The sequence below is a fragment of the Xiphias gladius genome, chromosome 22 (genome assembly GCF_016859285.1).
Source record: "Xiphias gladius isolate SHS-SW01 ecotype Sanya breed wild chromosome 22, ASM1685928v1, whole genome shotgun sequence".
NCBI lineage: Eukaryota > Metazoa > Chordata > Actinopteri > Istiophoriformes > Xiphiidae > Xiphias > Xiphias gladius.
This window is the reverse complement of record NC_053421.1, coordinates 29,986,734-30,008,241: the sequence shown is the minus strand read 5'-3', so window position 1 is coordinate 30,008,241 and position 21,508 is coordinate 29,986,734. Positions and strand designations below refer to the sequence as shown.

Below are 21,508 nucleotides of genomic sequence, written 5' to 3'. Positions count from 1 at the left end.
AGAAAACTTCAGACATCGTGAAGAGAAAATGAACACAGATGAGGGTCATAAATATTGATGTTAGTGAAAGAGATTGTGACTTTGTGAGTTTGTAAATAACCCGTTACTCCCATCGGCCTACCGACAAATACATTCTGGCACTGCACCAGTGCCTATAATAATAATAATAATAATAATAATAAGATCAAGTTCTTCAATCTCTATTTTTATGCACAAAGAGGAAAGTCTCAGCCATGTTGCATTCCCTCCCTGAATATGTTGTAGCATGGCCAGTGAGTTTTATTCATGTGCAGACAAAACTGTGTTGTCGGTGGTTTCCAAACCTCCTTGAGGGGTCCCGACATAAATCCGCGAGGTCCAAAGATGATTAAAAAATAAATAATATATAATATATAATTTATATATATATTATAATGATATATATTATATATATATCATTATAATATATATATATAATAATATATAAAATAATATATAAAATATAATATATATTATATGTATAATAAATAAATAAGAAAAATAAAAAAATATATAAATAAACTCACACATATACACATATACACACACGCACACACACACACACACACACATACACACACACACACACACACACACACACACACACACACACACACACACACACACACACATACATATACAGCATAGGCTTGTGAATTATTGGATCTTTTTACATCTCAGGAAGCTAAAAAGTATTAAAATCTAAATCTAACAGACAAAAAGGAAGTCACCCTTTGACTGGCCACCTCTAACAGACATATGCAACATGTGATAAATGGTCACAAGTAGAGGGGACACAGGCCAAAACAAGTGGAAACGACTGGAGTGTGGAAAATTGATTGAGCATTGATGTACTGAAGTCAGTGAACGGACTAACTAACTATAACTAAACCTGCATGGGGTTGCTGAGCTCAGGACAGCTGTCACAGGCGTCTCCCACTCCGTCTCTGTCTCTGTCTGTCTGCATTGGGTTCGGTACCTTCGGACAGTTATCAAGAACGTTGGGAATACCTGAACACACACACACACACACAGACACAGACACACACACACACACACACACACACATCAGTTGAATGGATATAGTTGCTCTGGACGTGGACTTCAGTCTTCAGAGTTTAACTACTGGTAGAGTTTTGGAGGAAATCAGGTGTTTTGTTGCTGTTTGGATAAACAAGACAGAATAAAGAACACTCAAAGTCCAATCAGACTAGTTCATATTTAGATGAAATGTTTAGGACTCTACAGGCCTCCCTGTTCACAATATGAACAGTCTGAACAGCATAGATCTGGTGGACGTTTGTCGAGCAAATGTAAAACATACAATGATCCAACCTCGACTGCTCCAAACGTCACATTAATTCTCATCTTCATGAACGACTGTTCCATTTATCTTTACTTCTCTCCACCTTCTAAAGCCCAGAGAGTTTTCTTTCTTCTGATGTGGTGACGTGAGCTGAATCAGACAGATTCTGATGCGGCTTGTCTTGTGACACATTTAGCTGCTAGATGACAGTGTTAATAATTACGCCACAAATTTGTGGCCTTTGCTACTCTGCTCTTAAATCTTAAATCTGATGAAAATGTAAGAGCATCCTCTGACGTTAGCGGGGGCGGTCTTTAATCAGGTGTCAGCTGTAACTGTTCTTTTCTTCAGTAAAAAACTAGATTCAAGTTTCAGCTACATGTTAATTTCAGACAATATTGCAAATTAATTCTATGCGGGGGGGGGGGGGTCACAGTAAAGGATGTGTGTGTGTGTTTACACTCTGTATGTAGGTGAATGTTGGAAAATGTTGAAAAATATCCTGACACATTTTGAGGACCACTGTGCTGAGGGTCTTTAAAATCTATAGGGTGATGAGATGTCTCACACTGGACTAAAACTGGCCTGTGTGTCCTGAGGACTGTCAGCAGGACGAGAAGCTGCCTCCACCTGTAAATGAACCTGCCTATGATCTCTACAGATTCAGGTGCTTCTGTCTCCTACTGTGTCTTTGATGAATGAACCTGGTGACAGACCGGTTGTGTCTTACCGTCTCCGTCAATGTCCTGGTCACAGGCATCTCCCTGTCCATTGTTGTCAGTGTCTGTCTGATCGCTGTTGGGGACGTTGGGACAGTTATCACAGGCATCACCAAAGGAGTCGCTGTCTGAGTTCTGCTGGTCTTTGTTAGGGACCAATCGGCAGTTATCCTGAGGAGAACGGAGGACACTTCACATGGTAACTGGATCACAGGATCACATGACAGCTTACGGCTACAACACCGTCGCTCTCTCACCTCCACATTTTTGATGCCGTCTCCGTCCGCGTCCTCGTCACACTGATCTCCGATCCCGTCGTTGTCGGCGTCCTCCTGACCGGAGTTTGGAGTGAAAACACAGTTGTCCTGGTGGACGGAGACAGACACAGACAACCAGTAACTAATACAATATAAGGTGACGTTATAAGACATGAGACAATGTGTCTCATGATGAATTACAAAGACAAACAAAGATCACTCCAGGAGAAAAATCTTCTGGAATTAGTTGATTAAAGATATAAACTGGAATAAAATGTTGTTGTCCTTAATACCCAAACTCTATAAACTCAATAAGCTCCAGAAAAACATTGCAAATCCTGCACAATATATAAAGTGATGATGACATGAATTCACCGTACACTTTGCTAATATTGATGTCAACTGTACTTTTTGTTAAAATGAACTTTCACTCATCTGTTTTGAAATTGTAATTTTATTTGACATCTGTGATTTTCAGCATTATGAGCACAAATTCACATAAATGTATTTTGAACATAAGGATCCACAAATAATTTCTTTGTACAGCTTAACAAGTACATTTTTGTTTAAATATTGATTATCTAAAAGAATACCGGCACTCACTAAACTCTTTCACATTTGAAACCATAGAATCTATAATATTCTTAATATTCTACACAGTTAAATCATTTTATTTGGAAAAGAAATTTGAAATTTAGTCTGCCATTCTGTTTTTTCTCTTTGATTTATCTGCTGTTCTGTGTTTGCACCTTCCATCTTTTCAATTCTGTGTTTCCTCACAAGCTGAAAATTTGCTCTCGTATCTTTAATGACAGTAGTGCTTTAAGATTTCCCTCACTGTTTGTGGAGTGTGGTGAATCCTTAGACTTGCTCTCAAACAGAAATGACTTAGTGAACTGCTTCAATGATTTGTGCTCAACTGCTTCATATCATGTTGCTCCTCCAAAATGTTTATTTAAATCCAATTCATCCACTGCACCATCTTTGATAGTGAAAGGATCTGTGGCATAAAAAGGGAGCGACAGTGGAGGAAATCAAAGCTCTACACTGTGAGCATATGAACTTTTTATTACAATCTTATAACAGTGAAATTAAAGCTGGGGAGTAAAATACTTTGCAGAACTCGTCACCTCCAACCAGCACAATCCTAGATTCTTATTTACTTCCACTGACCCATTAGTCAACCCTGGCTATCCTGGTGTCCCCGTTTCCTCTAATGCAGACTGAAAGGTTTTTAACCTTTTATCATAGATTCGATCGACGGCATTAGATCGAAGTTTCAGTTTTCAGTTTTCAAATTGTAAGCTTCCCTTTAAATCAAAAATCCTTGAGAAAACTATCTCAAATCACCTGCTTGAAGTCTTGATCAATAACAATATTTTTGCGATATTTCCATCAACACAGCTCAGAGACTGCCCCTGTAAGAGTTATCAATGATGTCCTGATGAGGGCTGATGGAAGTGAATGATCGGTACTGGTTCATGTTTGACCCGGTGGATCATACCATTATTATTGAAAGGCTGAGGACTTTATTCTAGAGAAGACTCGTTGTGTGTGTCCATGGTTTAACCTCCTCTGAAGCAGTGTGGAGGGATGGGGTGCCGCAGGTCTCCATTCTAGGACCAATTTAATTTTCTCTTTATTTACTCCCTTTGGGCCAAATGATTAAACAGCAGGATATTTCATGTCATTGCTTCGCTGATGATACTTTTTAAAAATTCTCTCTCAAAACACACTTTTACCACATGGACCTTGTTTAATTATTTTTTCAGTTACTTTTCTGTTACTTCTACTCACTGTTTTACCAGTACTATACATTTTTAATGTGTTATTTTATTTGCTGACTGTGAGCGTGTTCTTGATTGTTTTCATGCTCTCTTCTGTTTTCTTATATTTGTCCTTCTTTGTGAAGCACTTTCCAATGGTTGTTTTGAAAAGTGCTATATAAATAAAATAATTATTATTATCTCTATTGCTTTACATTATTAAGATAAATGAAATGTAGAAATAAAACAATACATGACAGGCAAGAACATGTTGTGAAATATCTGACCTGTTTGCAGTGTTTGTCGTTGTCCATGCAGGGCAGAGAGCGATCTGGATACCCATCAATGTCCGTGTCCGTTCCACATGTGTTACCATTTCCTGCCCAACCCACATTACACTGTACACACACGTACAGACACATGTACAGACACACACACACACACACACGTACAGACACACACGTACACACACACACACACACAGGTCAAGACTTGCTGAACTTTGATTTAGCGTTGAGCTACAGAAGCTTCGCTTTCGTCATGAGCCAATTACAACAAAGTTACAGTAAGATCATGTTGGCTGAGGTTAACCAGCAGTATATGATGTGCATGATATTCCAGAGACACAGAAATCCATCTGTTCTGATTCTGGTCTTTTGAGCCAGGCAGCCTCCTCACCCTGCAGGAAACCTCCCCGCTCCTCTCCATGGTGCAGTGGGCATTGGTGTCGCAAGGGTTAAAGGTCAACGCAGCACACGACTTCCTGGGGAAGCAACCTGATGTCTGGTTACCGAGGAAACCAGGTTTACAGCTGCCACACTTATATGAACCCTGAGAGAAAAGAAAGTAAAAAGACAGTACATGTTTAATCTACTGTGTCACTTCTCTAAGTAGCAGCCGTGTTAGAGCTGAGTGCCCACATGAGGGCGCCACCTCCCTGTGCGTCTCAGCTGACTGCAGCTCAGTTGGTTCTTAGACACACACATTCAGTTGATATCTATTCTCAGTGAGAGGGCAGAGATTTTTGTCTGTGAGAGAACAGAAACATGAACTCACCACAGTGTTGATGCAGACAGAGTTTGATACACAGGCATCAGGTAGATCTATACACTCATCAATATCTACACAGTCCTGAGGGACAGACACAGGAGACAGAGTATTATCATTACTATCAATATTATTAGTAGCACATGCACAAACATAAAAACACACCACATAAAACCATATTCAGGTTTTTTGTATTACAAATTTTTGCAAGTGAAAAAAAAAAAAGTTCAATGTGAAATGTTCTGTTGCAGTTAGGTTTTTAACCCTTTCCCAGATGTTCTAAACTGTTATATATTATATACCTGTATCAACATTCATATTCATACAGTGTGTGTGTAGCTCCTAGCCAATAACAGCACGCAGGTGAGGTCGGGACTCTATAAAAACGTAGCGAACAGGTTACATCGCCGTCTCTGTCTCTGTCCTCTGCTCTCACTCAGTGTCATGGACGTATAAAGAGCTATAGGTCTATGTGTGTTTGACCGAGGGCTGGGCTGAGCTACACACACACACACACACACACACACACACACACACACACAGGTGTGTTTGTCTGAGTCACGGCTCCCTCTGTTCATTCGCTCTCTAGCTCGCTCGACCACCGCTGCTCTCTCTCTCTCTCTGCTGCTCGTTGAGCTGGGGAGGAGGGGCCATCTCGCAATGGTGTGTTTACAAACAGCAACGGATCCTCCACAGTGGGGCTTTAATGTTTTTCGTTTTCTGATGTGCTCCTGAAGCTGTTTCACCAACATCCACAACTACGCATGTTTTTTTTGCAGCTGTACAACATCACTCTTTTTTGTTGCGTATCCTGAGCAGAGTGTTTAACTTTCCCCCTGTGAACAAACTACAGACTGAAAAATGTCTTGGATTTAGTGTGAAGTCTTGATTTGTGTCACGGCTGCAGTCTCTAGAAGACATGTTGATGCAGTATAACACTGTATCCACCCACTGAAAGTGCACTGGAGTAGAAAAGAAGCCTACGCCTGTCTACTCCAGCTCCAGTGATAGTCTCCTGCCATCTTACAAAAGCATAAACTGCTCACTGGATGTTTGTGTGTGTATGTGTCTGACCTGTTTGTGTGTCTTAGCGTAGTCCAGTCCGGTTCCAGCCAGCGGCGCCCCCCACAGGCCAGGAGGACAGGACTGACAGCTGAACCCCCCCACCGTGTTTACACAGGCTTCAGGAGAGAAACAAGGCTGCAGCTCACACTGTGGGGGAGGGGGGGCAGTTAATGTCCAATGTTTATTTTAGCTGCCGTTTTATTACGTGAGATAGAAGGAAATGATTCATTGCTCTGTTCTCTCCTTAGTGGTTTAGTGTTGTCATTGTGGTGGTGTAGTTCTGTTTTTGTGCTGTTGCTGTGTTTGCTCTTGTCCATTTACCTCGTCGATGTCCTGACAGTGCGTCCCGTTGCCCGTGGTTCCAGGCGGACAGGGTCCACAGGTGTACCCAGGATACTGCAGACTCTCCATGCAGGACACACCTTTGTAACAGGGGTTGGGAGAGCAGCGGGAACGAGGCTCATGGAAACCTGCAGAGAAAGAGCCAGAGGTTGGCTTCAGTCAGGTCCTCAGATGTCCTACGCTGGTTTATTAACAACAGGACAAAGAGCTGCTTACTCACCACAAACCTGACACTCCAGGATGGTGTTTCTGATCAGGGCCATCTCCTTCACCTGAGGACGAAAGGACCAGTAAACGACACAGGTACGACCACTTTACTGCTCTCTGTCACCTGTCTTCTGATGTCCTGTCCCCTGATGTCCTGTCAGTCTCACCTGTCCCCTGATGTCCTGTCAGTCTCACCTGTCCTCTAATGTCCTGTCAGTCTCACCTGTCCCCTGATGTCCTGTCAGTCTCACCTGTCCCCTGATGTCCTGTCAGTCTCACCTGTCCCCTGATGTCCTGTCAGTCTCACCTGTCCCCTGATGTCCTGTCAGTCTCACCTGTCCCCTGATGTCCTGTCAGTCTCACCTGTCCTCTAATGTCCTGTCCCCTGATGTCCTGTCAGTCTCACCCGTACTCTAATGTCCTGTCTGACCCACCTGCCCTCTGATGTCCTGTTTGATACATCTGTGCTCTGATGTCCTGTCTGTCTCACCTGTCCCCTGATGCCCTATCAGTCTTACCTGTCCTCTAATGCCCTGTCCCCTGATGTCCTGTCAGTCTCACCTGTCCTCTAATGTCCTGTCAGTCTCACCTTTCCCCTGATGTCCTGTCAGTCTCACCTGTCCTCTAATGTCCTGTCAGTCTCACCTGTCCTCTAATGTCCTGTCAGTCTCACCTGTCCCCTGATGTCCTGTCAGTCTCACCTGTACTCTAATGTCCTGTCTGACCCACCTTCTCTGATGTCCTGTCAGTCTCACCTGTCCTCTAATGTCCTGTCAGTCTCACCTTTCCCCTGATGTCCTGTCAGTCTCACCTGTCCTCTAATGTCCTGTCAGTCTCACCTGTCCCCTGATGTCCTGTCAGTCTCACCTGTCCCCTGATGTCCTGTCAGTCTCACCCGTACTCTAATGTCCTGTCTGACCCACCTTCTCTCTGATGTCCTGTGTGTCTCACCTGTTCTCTGATGTCCTGTCAGTCTCACCTGTCCCCTGATGTCCTGTCAGTCTCACCCGTACTCTAATGTCCTGTCTGACCCACCTTCTCTCTGATGTCCTGTGTGTCTCACCTGTTCTCTGATGTCCTGTCAGTCTCACCTGTCCTCTAATGTCCTGTCAGTCTCACCCGTACTCTAATGTCCTGTCTGACCCACCTTCTCTCTGATGTCCTGTGTGTCTCACCTGTTCTCTGATGTCCTGTCAGTCTCACCTGTCCTCTAATGTCCTGTCAGTCTCACCTGTCCCCTGATGTCCTGTCATTCTCACCTGTCCTCTAATGTCCTGTCAGTCTCACCTGTCCCCTGATGTCCTGTCAGTCTCACCTGTCCCCTGATGTCCTGTCTGTCTCACCTGTTCTCTGATGTCCTGTCGCAGCTCTCCCAGGATCTGGTTGAAGATGATGAGCTGACCAATCAGAGCCTTGGTGTGATCACCTGAGAGGGAACATCAGATGAAACTGATCAGCTGTGATTATTGATTAGTCTCTGGTGTATATCAGCTTGAATGAAACAGTAATGAACACGGTTTTTGTGTTTGATCTGTTGCTTCAGTTGAAAACTCACCCAGGATGGAGTTGACCTCCCCACTCACTGAAAAATAACAGAAGTGACTTTCCTCAGTTCTCGCCAATATTACACATGATTAACTGTGTTAGATGAGAATGTGGAGCTGACGTATAAAGTTACACAAGATGAAAAGTAGATGGACTGATCCAAAAAAGTAGAAGAGACTGCTAAGAAGCAAAAACAATGAGTTTATTCCCTATGCTCACGTGACACAATGGGTCATTTTTCTATGAGACAGGACTGCTGATTTTAACACTATCGGTCGAGAAGCCTGGATTGAACAGTACAAACCTATTCACATCTGTCTGAGTAAATGGGCTGAAACATGAAAAGCCAGCAGAGCTTCTACTTCCACACGATCACATCAGCTCCTCTTTAACCTACTGGAGTGACCTTTGAGTTGGATGTGATGGATGGTAGAGATGTTAAAGTTTACCATGTTTACAACCCACGAGCGTTCACGGCATCGAACAACTCAAGTCGCTTGTATGATTACAAAGTTGGTCTTTGAGTGTTCAAATACTGTGATTTGACAATATGGCATTATATAGATGGAATTAACATCTATGACCTTGAATAATGGACATCGCCTCGTACCAGTTGTCCACGTTTGTTTGGTTTACAGACGCTGATGTATCGTGTAGCTCCAAGTCAGACATGTCAGAGCTCTCAGAGAAATTAAGTGTCCCAGTCGTAGCTATGTCTGGGTGTTGATGTGAACATTGTTTACAAGTTGGAAACTCATACTGTACTTGTCATAACTCCTGCATGACATGAACACCGACTTAACCCGGACTCCGAACACCTGTCAACAAGCTGACCCTAACCTGGTCCAGATCTGACATCTGACTCCAGCCGGATCAGCACGGTTCAGCAGTCAGGGCTACCTGGGTGATACAGGTGTTCTGGGTGAGGAGTTGAAGGGTTAATGTGAGGTGAGCTGACCTGAGTTATAGGCTGAGGAGTCTCCTTGGAACGGACAGTCAGTCAGAGCTCCTGCTTTGGCAACACTGCCTCCTAGAGCCAGTCTGAGGGACTCCACTGCACCCTGCGAGACAGGGAGGGCACATTAAGACAGTGTCTCAGTATGGTCACGTCAATAAAGAGCTTTAACCCTTTGAAATCCAGCATCCCACCTGAAGGACTCTTTGACCTTGGTAGAGTTGCTTCAGATGTGCTCTGGTCTGTACTGGACTCAGTCTTCCCACAGCCTGGACTCTAAGTCTCTGATTCTGTCATAGTGCCACCCTAACCCTGCATTTTAGGGTTCCCCACATCGCTGCAACAGCTGTTCACACTGAGTTAGTTCAGACTTGTGGCTCCACTGTGTTCTCCACACTAAAAGGTTCAACCAGAGGCCTTGTGTTCCCTTTTTATGACAAAAGAACCAACGTCTCCACCATGTTTGCGTCTCCGAAACTTTGGTTCATTGCTCTTCTGCTCATTCTGACTTTTTGGTTGTAACATTTAAAGCGTTTCCTTTCAGAGGAGACCGGTGTCATGACTGTGATCAGACGGGCTGAGGAACAGGAAGCTTTTTATTTTGGTATGTTACTCTAGAAAAAAAAATGGGGGTTTTTAGTGACAAGATAAATGGACGCAATCACCATAGTTCATAAGTAAATGGAAGAAAATAGACTTAAAGCATAAAAATACACGTTGCGTCCCAGAGAGACAAGCTTCTATCAAAATGTGAGCCGTTATTCAGCCTCTGTGTCTGTTCTGTGAGACGCATGTGAAACTGAAAACATGACTGAAAGACCTGGTGTTTAAACAGGCCATTAAAGTCTAACCAGTGGTGGATCTAAACGTATACCATTTGTCCTGAGGGTGGCGCTAGAGCAAAGATATGGACTCTTAAAATCTGTAATCTGATGAAAAAAAGTTCATCCTCTGAGAGCAGGAAGGGCATCAGGACATCAGTATTTCAGTCTGTGGATCAAAGTTTTGGACAAACACACCAACTGTCCATCTTCACCATGAGTCCCACAGATTTCTTCTTTAATTTCCAGTCATTTCGTTTTTAATCATAAGAACTGACTATAAAGAGTCCGGTCCAGACCTGCTCTATATGAAAAGTGCCCTGAGAAAACCTCTGTTAGGATTTAGTTGCTACATAAATAAAAGTGACCCTAATTGAATTGACATTCAATCTTATTCCTTAAGAACTGAATACGTCATCCAGAGATCGTTTTACTGATTTTTACAGCTGCTTTTAGTCGAATTACTGCTCATTCCACTGATATCATCATCATCATCATCATCTGTCAGAAAGAAAGTTCAAACTGCAGCTTCTCTTTCTCTACAGTTATTTGTGCTGCTGAGTGACTCTCAGACCCTGTAATCTTAAATGTGTGCAGCCCCAGAAGACCAGAAAGATATTTTCTCTCCACTAATTCTGCCCTTAATGTTGAACTTGATTTTATCTTAGTCTCTTGTTGTTTTAGTATGTCTAGTTTTCTATTTTTACTCCTCTGCCTTTTTATTCTTTCACGGACATCATTTTGATTTAATATTTTATCATTTTACTGTAAAGCAGCTTTAATAAAAAAACGGTTGTCTGTTATTATTCACCTTCGGAAAACCGAAAAAAGGATTCATCCTGGGGAGCACTGTCAATTAATCTGTATATTATTTTTCGGATTCATCGGTTAATCATCTAAAATGCCAAAATGTTTAGTCCAAGTTGACCAGCAGTTTATAACCCAGATAACCAGTTAACTGTGATATAAAACAGAGAAAAACAGAAAATCTGAGAGACATTTGAGAAGCTTAATCGTTTTACATATTGTTGATAATTAATTTGCGATCGAGTAACTGACAGAAACAGCTAATAGGTTGTAGACGTTGTTCACTGTCTCTCCCTGACCTGTAGTCGGGCGTAGGCCTTCTGTCCGTGCCTGACCTCCACCATATCTGCCTCTCTGGGCAGAGGGACCAGTGGCGGGAGGCCCTGGCTGGAGTCGGCCAATCGGCAGTTGACGTAGAGCTCCATGTTCATGTTCTCACGACGAAGACCTCCGATTCTCAGGATGATGGAGTGAGTCCGCCCGTCAGCCAGGTTAGCGTTCTGCAGGTTGACGGTGTGGAGCTTCCCATCAGCTCTGACGTAACGAACCAGGACTAAAGGAGGAGAAGAAGAGTTAAGACTCTGAAGCAGGTACAGGGACAGTTTCTGACATTTTATAGACCAAGGGAGTAACGGAATAATCGAGAAATCAACAAGCAGATTAACCAATAATGAAAATAACTGCTGCTGCTCAAAACTCCAGAGTCAGTGAGGCTTTTTCCCTGGTCAGCCACTGCATGAGATCAGAGGGAGTCCATGTTCACTCTGGATGAGAAAATGGAACAAGTTTAATGGAAAAGAAGAAAAAGAAACACAGCCTGGAGCAGGACCGGACTGTTGGCAGCTCAGAGCAGCAGGAAGGAGGAATACTGACCAACAGAAAACACATCAACAAAATAAAACAACCAGGTGTAAAAAAAACAAAAAAAACACCGGTGGAGGAGTGAAGGTGAAAGACTGACAGTCTGATGTGTCTTATTCTTCTGAGCCATAGAGCTCCACTGTTTCCAGAAACTATTAAAAACACATCAGTGAGTCACACTGTTGCACCGGGTGACATGTTCCTTCATCACCACGAACACACACACTGTAGGTTATTTAGACTCAGTCCCACACACATGGCCCTGATGCCACAAATGCTCACTACAGCACCAGATACGGATTAATCCGCTGCTGAAAATAGTCCCCAACAAATGCACTGTTTCCTCCTGTTTGTGTAACAAAGCCTACAGTGAGCAGCTGTCTTAATTTCAGAAATCCGTAAAAACTGCCCATTAAAACTTCCCAGAGCCCATGTTGACGTCTTCAAATTGGTTCTTTTTTCAGAGTGTAAAAGATAAGGCCCCCCCAGGCACACTAGACCCCAAAACCAACAAAGGACTAGCTAGCCGCGATCCTAAATCTAAACAACCGGGACGCTGAAATTGTCCTTAAATGAGGCGACTGGTGAGCGCTTTGCCTTCATTTCACACAAAGACAAACAACAAACTAAATCTTCATCTGGAAATAAATCTAATCTAAACAGATCTGAGCAGTAAACTGACAGTTCTCAGGCAGCTGGAGTAGGAGGAGGAATGAAGGTTTAATTATGAACTCATTATCCTGTCCAGAGGTCAAAGGTTACACCTAGCCAAAACACACACACAGTGTTAATGAAACTTTGGGTCAGATTATAGTCATCATGCTGTCAGAGCAGTGGATGAAGGGCTGCATTCTGAACTCACACGCTGTCATTATCAGGATGAACAAAGTTATAAAACAACAGAACCAGAGCCAGAGCCAGATTCCTCTGTAAGACTCTGAAGTCCGGCAGAGACCAGCTGATCAAACCAGACTGAACCGCTGAGCGATAGTTAAACTTTGTGTTCAGTCAGACAACATGAACGCGAGTTTAATAATCCGAAGTCAGAGAGAAGTTTCAGACATTTTTTTTTATCATGTTCTTCCTGTATCTGCTTTAAATGTCATGTTGTAACCATCCCATCTCCGTCTTTATAAAATCATGACGCTTGTCCAAAATTTGTTCAAACTCAGAAAAATTTTATCAGGAATTCCAGTAAGATTTCAAGTCCCTAAACTCGACGCAAGAGATGAACAACATTCTACCAAAACACGTTCCCTCATTCAGTGTTTTGGTGATGATGGTGTAGAACGTTGCTACAAAATCACTCATGGCTGTTCAGCCACCTGAAGGAACCATAGAACCTTATAAGTGACAAGTAGAACTTCTATAAAAGCACAACAAATCATTAGAATCTCTAAAATGACCCCTAGAACCTCCTCAGTGACCACTAGAGCCGCCTTGGTGAGCACTTGAACCTCTTCACTGACCCACAGAACCTCTAAAATGACCTCTAGCACCTCTACTGACCCGTAGAATCTCCTCTCTTAACTGGTGGGTCGTGACCCAAAAGGGGGTCGTGGGGCCAGTTTGAATGGGTCGTGGATGTGTGCGTAAAACAAAACAAAAAAAATTCAGGGAAAAAAAGTTAAACTTTTTGCTGCTGTGCTTTTATCTTGAAGGACATACACTTTCCAATGAGTGGCCATTTGTCACCCTTGTTGTCATGACATCAACATCCAAAACAAACGTCATCACATCAGCAGTGAGCGCTCATTCGAGCATTAGTAAACATGGCAAAATCAAATATAACACAGACTACATTAAATATGGGTTTTCTTACATTGAGTACAAAAGAGAGGGACCAAACCTCAGTGTGTTGCGTGCAGCAAAGTGCTGGCACACGAAAGCATGAAGCCATCAAAAACGCCATTTAGAAAGAAAACACTCCGCTTATTAAGAGAAACCTGTTATGTACTTTCAAAGACGACTCCAGGAGCTGAAGGCATCGCGAAATCCCTAATGTCTTCATGTTTGAAGCAAGAGCACGTAGCGCACCGTATTGCAAAGTCCAAGAAGGCCCCCACCACTGCAGAAGAGCTTATCTTGCCTGCAGGCTTTGACGTGGTCAGAGAGGTGCTGGATCAACCTGCAGCGGATAAACTGAAGACCATACCACTGTCGAAAGATACGATAAGTAGGCAGACTGAAGAATTGTCCGATCAAACAACAGGCCACAGTTCGCATCCAGGCAATTGCTCACTATGCATTACAGACGGCCAGATCCACAGACATCTCCATCGTGCAGTTTTACTTGTGTAAAATCGCATGTTTCATGTTTTTAACAGTGCATGTGATCCATTTTACTCTTCTATCACTACTAGAATATCTAAATCAACCCCTAGACCTCCTCAGTAACCACTAGAACCTCATCAACAACCCCTAGAAATTCCACAATGACACACAGAATCTCTAAATTGACCCCTAGAACCTCCTCAGTTGCCACTAGAACCTACTTAATGACTAAAAGAACTTCCTCGATGACTCCTAGAACTTATTCAATTACCACTTGAGGATCTTAAAGGACCACTAGACTTCCTGAAGAACCCTTAGCACTTACCAAAAAGGACCAGTATAACCCCCGCAATGACCCTCTTTTACCACTAGAACCCCTTCAATGACCAGTAAACTTTTATCCTTTTACTGATTACTTGAGGATCTTCGAGGACCACTAGAACCTTCCAAAAGACCCTTATAATCCCCTCAGTGACCTCTAGAACATCTTGAAGGTGAATCTCAATCTATCGTCTCAACTCTTCAGGTTTCCTTAAGTGTACCTTTAATTTGTTAAAGTTACAATTAAAAAAAGTTTTATTTTGTCAGATGTCACAGAAACTATATACACCAGCTGCTATACTGAAGATAAATCATTTCCTTCCCTTCCTCCTCAATATCCCTCCTTACCTTCTTCGTCTCTTTCCCGACCCCTAAATTTCCTTCCTTGCCTCCTTCCTTTAAATCCTGATCCCTCATTTTCCTTCACTATCTCCCCCTTTCTTGACACATTTCCTTCTGTCCTTTCCCCCCTTCCTAAACCATGGTTGTCTTTAAAAGTCATCCTAAGTATCTTGAACCTCTTCACTGAAGCTCTGTTGATGTTTCCACTGAGTTAAAAATATTTCAACCACAGACTTCATGGTTTTATGGAAATGTCTGCTGCTTTATTTTAAACACATTTATCTGACATTAAGCCTGACAGAACTGGGATCAGTGGAAACTTTGTGATCTCCATCAGAATTTAAAATGAAGAGACTTTGAATGATGTTTGGTTTAGTGCTGGTCGAGGAGGTTACAGTTAAATTTCAACCAACCTTTATTGATCTTCCCCATGACGGCGAGCTCCAAGTACTTCCTGTTGTCCTGTTTGCTGTAGACACCGAACAGGACTCCGCCCAGCTTCGGCGGTAGCCGCAACGTCGACACCACATACACGTCACTGAGCGCGCTCAGACTGCCAGTCAGCTTCTCCACTGCCGCTATGCTCTGCCTGGAGTCCTGAAGACTCAACACGTCAATCACTGAGGAGCAGCAGGAGGGGGGAGGAGGAGGAAGAGTAGGAGGAAGATTATTATTACTAATAATGTTTGTGATCATGTCAACATGTGATGAGGAGCTACACTCTGTTTGCTGCTGTCTACAAGTTGTTTTTTCCAGAGTTTCACCAAGTTACAATTCAGTTAAGACCTTTTTACACGACAAAGAACAAACTTTAATCCATTTATCCATCATGCTTTCCAGAGAATGTAAGTAGGATAGAAATCCAGCAGGGACAAAGAGGCCTAAAGTTATAATTACATTATATCACAATTTTTCAGTACTTCCCTAGTCATACGGTGAATTAAACTGAAGTGATCTGGACCCTGGATGGCAGAAAATGGACAAGCGAATAAACCAATGAAGGAACAACGACGAATTATTTTAAGTTTTCACAAAACTCTTGACTCTCGAGCTAATGATCTTCCTCTTGTAGCAGCAGTGACAGCGTTTGACTGAACAGCCACTGTCTCAACCACACCACTGTTAGTTTAGAGGTGGAGAACGTCTCCTGACAGACAGATCCCAGCCTTTTTATGACTTTGGATTTCTCCTGCTTTTGTGTTCAGCTTTAGAAAGTTATGAGTTCCCTCGAGAGTTTAACACTTACACAAAGTGTGCATTCCAACAGAGAGCCCTCCAGCTCTCGCAGATTTCACAGACATCGCTGAGTAGGGTTGACGTTCAATACCATTTTAATCTGAATCTTTTAATTTCGAATCTGAATCCTCTTGAATCTCTTATTGAATCATTTAGTATATATTTCATCATTTTTCATTACTAATTAATAACTTCAGTCAGTTCAGATCTGTGATCAGCTGTTGTTGGACCAGGAATCCTACAGTTTTTAGTGGCGGCTACTAAATGAATCGATAACATATCTTCTCTGTAAATCGCAAGTCCTGTGTTCTCAACACAAATCAGAAGGGAGAAATTTATATTTTATATTCTTTGCTTTCACGGTATCATCCCCTAGTTTTGCATTGATTCACATTAAATAGTATTGCATATACATTTACCTTTAGTCATTTAACCGGTTTCCAGGACGTTGCCTTTTTTTCAAAATACTGAAAATGTCTGGATATAAATTGGATATAACTATATATATATATATATATATATATATATATATATATATATACATACTATATAAACAATCATGACACTGTGGTGATGAGTTTTCTACCCCCAGCTGTGCACGATCTTGATTGTTCGTAAAGACGAAACCTGTCTATGGAGCCTTAAACATTCACGCAATGTAAGGGAACAGTAGAGTCCAACCTGAGCTCACAGTCTGCTCACAGTCCCACAGTGCAACATACTGCACTTTACAGACTGGGCTGGGGTGGCATAATAAGACTTATTTCGAATCTTTAGTTACTTACAATTAGAACTGCAACTAACAAATAATTTCATTGTACATTAAAATGCAGATTATTTTTTAGATGAATCAACTAATCGTTTATGCAAGATTACAAAAAGAGAAAAAAATGCCATTCAGCTTCTCCAAGCCCAACGTGACATCTTCAAATGTCCTGTTTCGTCCGACCAACAGTTAAAAACCCAGAAAGATTGTTTTTATTTATATTTTTTTACTGTGATATTTGACAAAGAAAGGCATCAAATCTGAGACACCTGAGAAGCTGAAACCAGTGAATGTTTGACATTTTTGCTTGAAAAATTAATAACACTTAGTTGAAAAAAAGGGATACGAAAGGATTCAGATGTGATAAATGGATCTGATATTGGGTTCAGTATCAAAAATGCAGCCGTCCGTGACGATGTGGGAAATCTCTGTTTACTGCGGAGAGAGTAACAGAGGAAGGAGAGATCACTGTTACAGGCCATGTTTTGTGTGCTAAGTGTTGCTATGGTTACAGGTGATGTTGTTGGCAGTGGTTAATTAGCTGAAGAGAGGTGACTCAGAGTACCTGTTAATACATGAACTGTTGCTTTCGCTCTCTTCTCATGAAAAAGGTTTGTCGGTTCACGCTTCATATCAGAGGGCTGTTTTATGAAACTAAACTGAACCTGCATGAATCAGGTTTCTGGTTGGGCTTCAAGCTGCAGCCTGCTGGACAGAAGCCAACAGAAACACCACAGAGGAAGAATAACAAAACAGCTGATAATCCTCCGTCCTGCTGCTGCCTTTCTTCCCATAACGACTCTGTCTAACCAGAATAAATACAGACTCGTCCTAGAATCACAGATTTTAGTCAAAATGTTTGCTACTTGAAAATAAACCATCGGCAAACACGGTCATTGTCAAAATAACCACGACACCAAGTCAGCGTGTCGATCAGCATTCGGTGGATCTTGTTCAAATGAAACACTAAAGATTATCTTAGCCAATAACGTCACTGCTGTGATTTGGTTTCCTCTCGTCATCTATTAATAATTAAATGTGAAGCTATAAGTTTCCACTGAGATCCTACTCTACGCAACTGCAGCAGGTTTAATTCCTTTCGGCTGCTCTTCAGAGATCAGTTGGACGGCAGTAGTGTCCAGTATATAATTTGTCTGATCTGAAACTGTTAAAAATAAAAAACACGAGCTGCAACGATTAGTCGATCACAAGAAAATAAATCTGCAACTAATTTGACAATCGACGGATCGGTTTTCAAGCTTAAATGTTGCAAAATATAATGACGCCAGTGTGAGAGTTTGCTGAGATTCTTGGTCTCATTTGACGGTGAACTGAATCTCTGTGTTTCAGACTGTTGGTCAAACAAAACAAGACATCGCTAGACATCACCTTGGTCTGTGGGAAATCATAACGGTCTTTCTTCAACCTTTTAGAATCAGAATCGGAAAGAGAAAAACTTTATTGATCCCCAGAGAGAAATTGCTTTGTTACAATTGCACAACACACAGTTAGGAGGAAGAGGAAGTATAAAGTATAAACACAATCATAAAATAGTAATAATAATAATAATAAATACACAGTAAGTGAATAAAAAAATAAATAAAAAAAAGGTACAAATGCAAATGTGCAAAAAGCAAAAACTAATGCGTGAGGTAAAATCTCCAGGCCTCATTAGAGAGCTACTGCACCCTTAACCATGTTTTTTGAGCTGTAAACTAAATGATGTGACTGTACTGTGATGAAACTCATCGCTGCTGGTGTTGATGCTGACATTTCTTTTTGAAGTTATAAAAAAATCAGCATTTCATTGAAAAAGAAAATGGCTCAACACGCCATCTACTGTTTTCAATCATCCTGAACATGGCGAGGCCAATGCTGACATAGAGTCCAGCGTTTGGGACTCCTTCGCATCATGACATTTATATTAAAAAAAAAAAAAAAGACTGTTAACACCCTCTAATCAGAGGGGGGCGGTCCACCTCTCCCAGCACCCGTTCTTGGGGGGGGTCTGTGAAACCGCGCTCATTTTCAAATATACACTGATCCAGACTCATCATTCACAGGAGTTTGTGCTATTTTTTTTCTAACCCTCTACTTAGTATTTTTCAGTTTTGGTGCAGTGGTTCAGACTTGTGCTTGTGACGGTAGCAGCACCACCGGACTGTAGTCTGTCCCTTCAGTCCCTCGTGTGGCTCAGCAGTGGCTGCAGACGGCAGCTGGTCCCTCGATACCGACACGCTCAGCTCCAAGAGCTCCGACTTCGGGCTTTACCGGGGCTGGAGCCAACAGGTCGGGACCACCACGGTCCTCCACCGCACTAATGCTCGCTTCAGGGGATTCTGGAGGGGAAAAGACCTCCACCTCCAAAGAGCCCTCTAGAATAGGTGCCTTGTGGTCACTGAGCAACTTCTGCCTCATACACCCAACCCCCCCCTCAGATGGATTCCCGTCCACCTGTCTGGTAGTGATGGGATCTGGAGTATGTTCCTGTAGCCATGTCTCTGTGAAACACTGAACACTACACTCATGGAAGTCCCTTCGAATCCTCACGAGGGCGCTAGCCCGTCCATCTTATTGTCCATTGATCTCACGTAGCCCATGATGATAGAAGGGAGACACACTCTTCTGTCCAAGCTCTCCTCCCTCGTCTCTTCCTTCCTCCTCCGCGTCCTCTGTCTGTCCTCCTCCTGACGATGTGAGTTGCTGTGCAGCGGTAGCGTTGCCGAATGACAGCATTCAAAAATGGTAGCTGAAGACGTCATTTCGCGGTGAAAACGCAGACCAGAACTCGGTCTACCAGCATGTTTAGAGAGGACGCAGCTGAAACAAGTTACTGGCGAACATTTAAACAAGTATGACGAAAGAAGAAAACTACAAACGTTAGAAAAATAAGAAATGAACAGGAGCAACTGTAACAGGCTGCGAACACGGTCAGCACATGAACACACACACCAAAAAAAAAAAAAAAAAAAAATTCTGATGAATTATGGATAGAATGATTAACTGATAAGGAAAAGAATCATTAATTGCAGCTGTAAAAAAAACACTGAACCAGTTTGAGAGCAGCTGGCAGTGTGAACAGATGTGAATCCAGTTCAGTTCTGACACAGCAGATACTGAATTCATCAGGTCCTGATCCTCCAGTCAGACCATGACGATGAGAAGATGAATTATTAATGAAAGCAGCTGGACTGTGCACCTGATCTGGTCTGTTTTTACTGGGAAAAATGATGTGAAATCAGTAGACTCGACCTCTGACCCCTCAGGTCCTGTGGCCTGATCTTTGACCCCTGCGACTGACCATTATTCTCATCCTCCATTAACGTGATTCTCTTCTCGGTGAGATGATAATGAAATGCCGGCTGTGATTTCACACACCTCATGGAGACGTGTTCACATCACTTGTTCTATCTGACCCTCAGAGATTTTCAGTGTAGATCTGTAATGATTAGCCAGAGAATCATTCAGCGTCCATTTTGATCATCAGATACTCGTTTTAGTCTTTTTATTTTATTTTAGCAAAAGTACCGGAGTTGCTGTTTCCAGCTTCTCAGATGTGAGGATTTGATGTTTTTCTTCATCACACAGCGGGTACTCTCAACAACTTTCCGTCATTTTCAGAAGAAAACAAGTCATCGATAACCGGCGGATTCACCGATAGTGAAAATAATCGTCCGTTGCTGCTTTAAAGGTGATTACGTGCTGTTTTCTGTCAGATCTTCATCCGTGAAGTGAAGCCGTCGGCAAACGTGGCGGAGTAGAGGCAGAAAGTCACGCAAAATGCAAATACTCAAGTAAAGCACAAGTAGCTCTGATTTGTACTCGAGTACAGAGTAAAGTTACTTTCCACCACGGTTTAAATCCCTTTTAAATGGCGCGTTTAACAGATGCAACTGCAGCAGGCTAGTTCGGTGTCCTTACCTTGAACGTCCGGTCCGTCCGGGACTCCCGCAGTGAGCTGAACCCAGATGACTGACAGCAGAACCGGGACTCTCCAGTCCATGTCTCAAACGGTTACCGAGAGCACCGGAGCAGGAGGAAGGCTAACCGGACCAGCCGAACCGCAGAACCGCTCCTAAAAACGATAAAAATGAAGTAGGGAGCGGGTCCGAACTGACTGTTACTACCGGAGCTGACACCGGAGACCGAACTCTGAGCTGGGGGCTGGGGGCTTCGGCCGAGGAGCGGGAGAACCGAGCCGACCGAGCGAGACCGAGCTCGGAGACGGAGCAGCGGCAAGTTTCAGTCCGGAGGACGGAGCGGGAGAACCGGGTCGACAGGACAGCAGCCTCCCAGCCGGAGAAAGAGACGCGACGGACCGACCGGAGGAGAAACTAACGGTCGGGCTCACGAGCCAAACTGCTGCTGGCGCGCGCTCAACTCTCCTCCACAGGGCTCGTGCGCGCAGAGCGATTAGCATAAAGCGCGCGACTGACGAGAGAGAGACTCTACCGAGATTCGCTCTTTTCTATCGATGGCCTTCGACGATGGCCTCTGCCTCCTGCCTCGCCCCCTCCGGGCCACAGAGACCGGGGCTCGCTGCTGAGGAACGCGGTTAACGGTCCGTCGGGGTTTCACCTGCAGGGGAGGGAGCTCAGGTGCCGAGGCCCAGTCCACCAGGAACCGAGCTCGAGGGTCAGGAGTGAGGTCACGATCGGTCACCGTGAGGTCAGTTCGCTCAGAAAACTGTGGGTCACCACGTGAAGCCTCGACGGGTTCGGTCTTTGGTATCCGGACTCTTTCTCTTCCTGCGCTTCCGCACCTGAAGTATTGAGCTTATCGAAGCCAGAGGAGGTTTTTTCTTCATCCACCGAGTCGAGAAGAAAAAAGTCACGGCTCATCTCATCCCCTCA

At 43.2% G+C, this 21,508-nt stretch overlaps 1 protein-coding gene across 1 annotated transcript in view; it reads right to left on the bottom strand.

Moving 5' to 3' along the window:
- The window catches only part of thbs3a (thrombospondin 3a), a 34,618-nt gene that overhangs the window by 12,252 nt on the left and 858 nt on the right, over positions 1 to 21,508 (bottom strand). Inside the window, exons 2-16 of the mRNA XM_040118260.1 lie at positions 20,577 to 20,730; positions 15,067 to 15,273; positions 11,155 to 11,408; positions 9,231 to 9,333; positions 8,283 to 8,309; positions 8,071 to 8,153; positions 6,741 to 6,792; positions 6,500 to 6,648; positions 6,188 to 6,325; positions 5,123 to 5,197; positions 4,745 to 4,897; positions 4,354 to 4,464; positions 2,301 to 2,408; positions 2,055 to 2,214; positions 911 to 1,029 (exon numbers count right to left, since the gene is read on the bottom strand). Coding sequence (XP_039974194.1) covers positions 911 to 1,029; positions 2,055 to 2,214; positions 2,301 to 2,408; positions 4,354 to 4,464; positions 4,745 to 4,897; positions 5,123 to 5,197; positions 6,188 to 6,325; positions 6,500 to 6,648; positions 6,741 to 6,792; positions 8,071 to 8,153; positions 8,283 to 8,309; positions 9,231 to 9,333; positions 11,155 to 11,408; positions 15,067 to 15,273; positions 20,577 to 20,658 — 1,821 coding nt within the window. The 5' untranslated portion in view covers positions 20,659 to 20,730. The remainder of the gene's footprint in view (positions 1 to 910; positions 1,030 to 2,054; positions 2,215 to 2,300; positions 2,409 to 4,353; positions 4,465 to 4,744; positions 4,898 to 5,122; positions 5,198 to 6,187; positions 6,326 to 6,499; positions 6,649 to 6,740; positions 6,793 to 8,070; positions 8,154 to 8,282; positions 8,310 to 9,230; positions 9,334 to 11,154; positions 11,409 to 15,066; positions 15,274 to 20,576; positions 20,731 to 21,508) is intronic.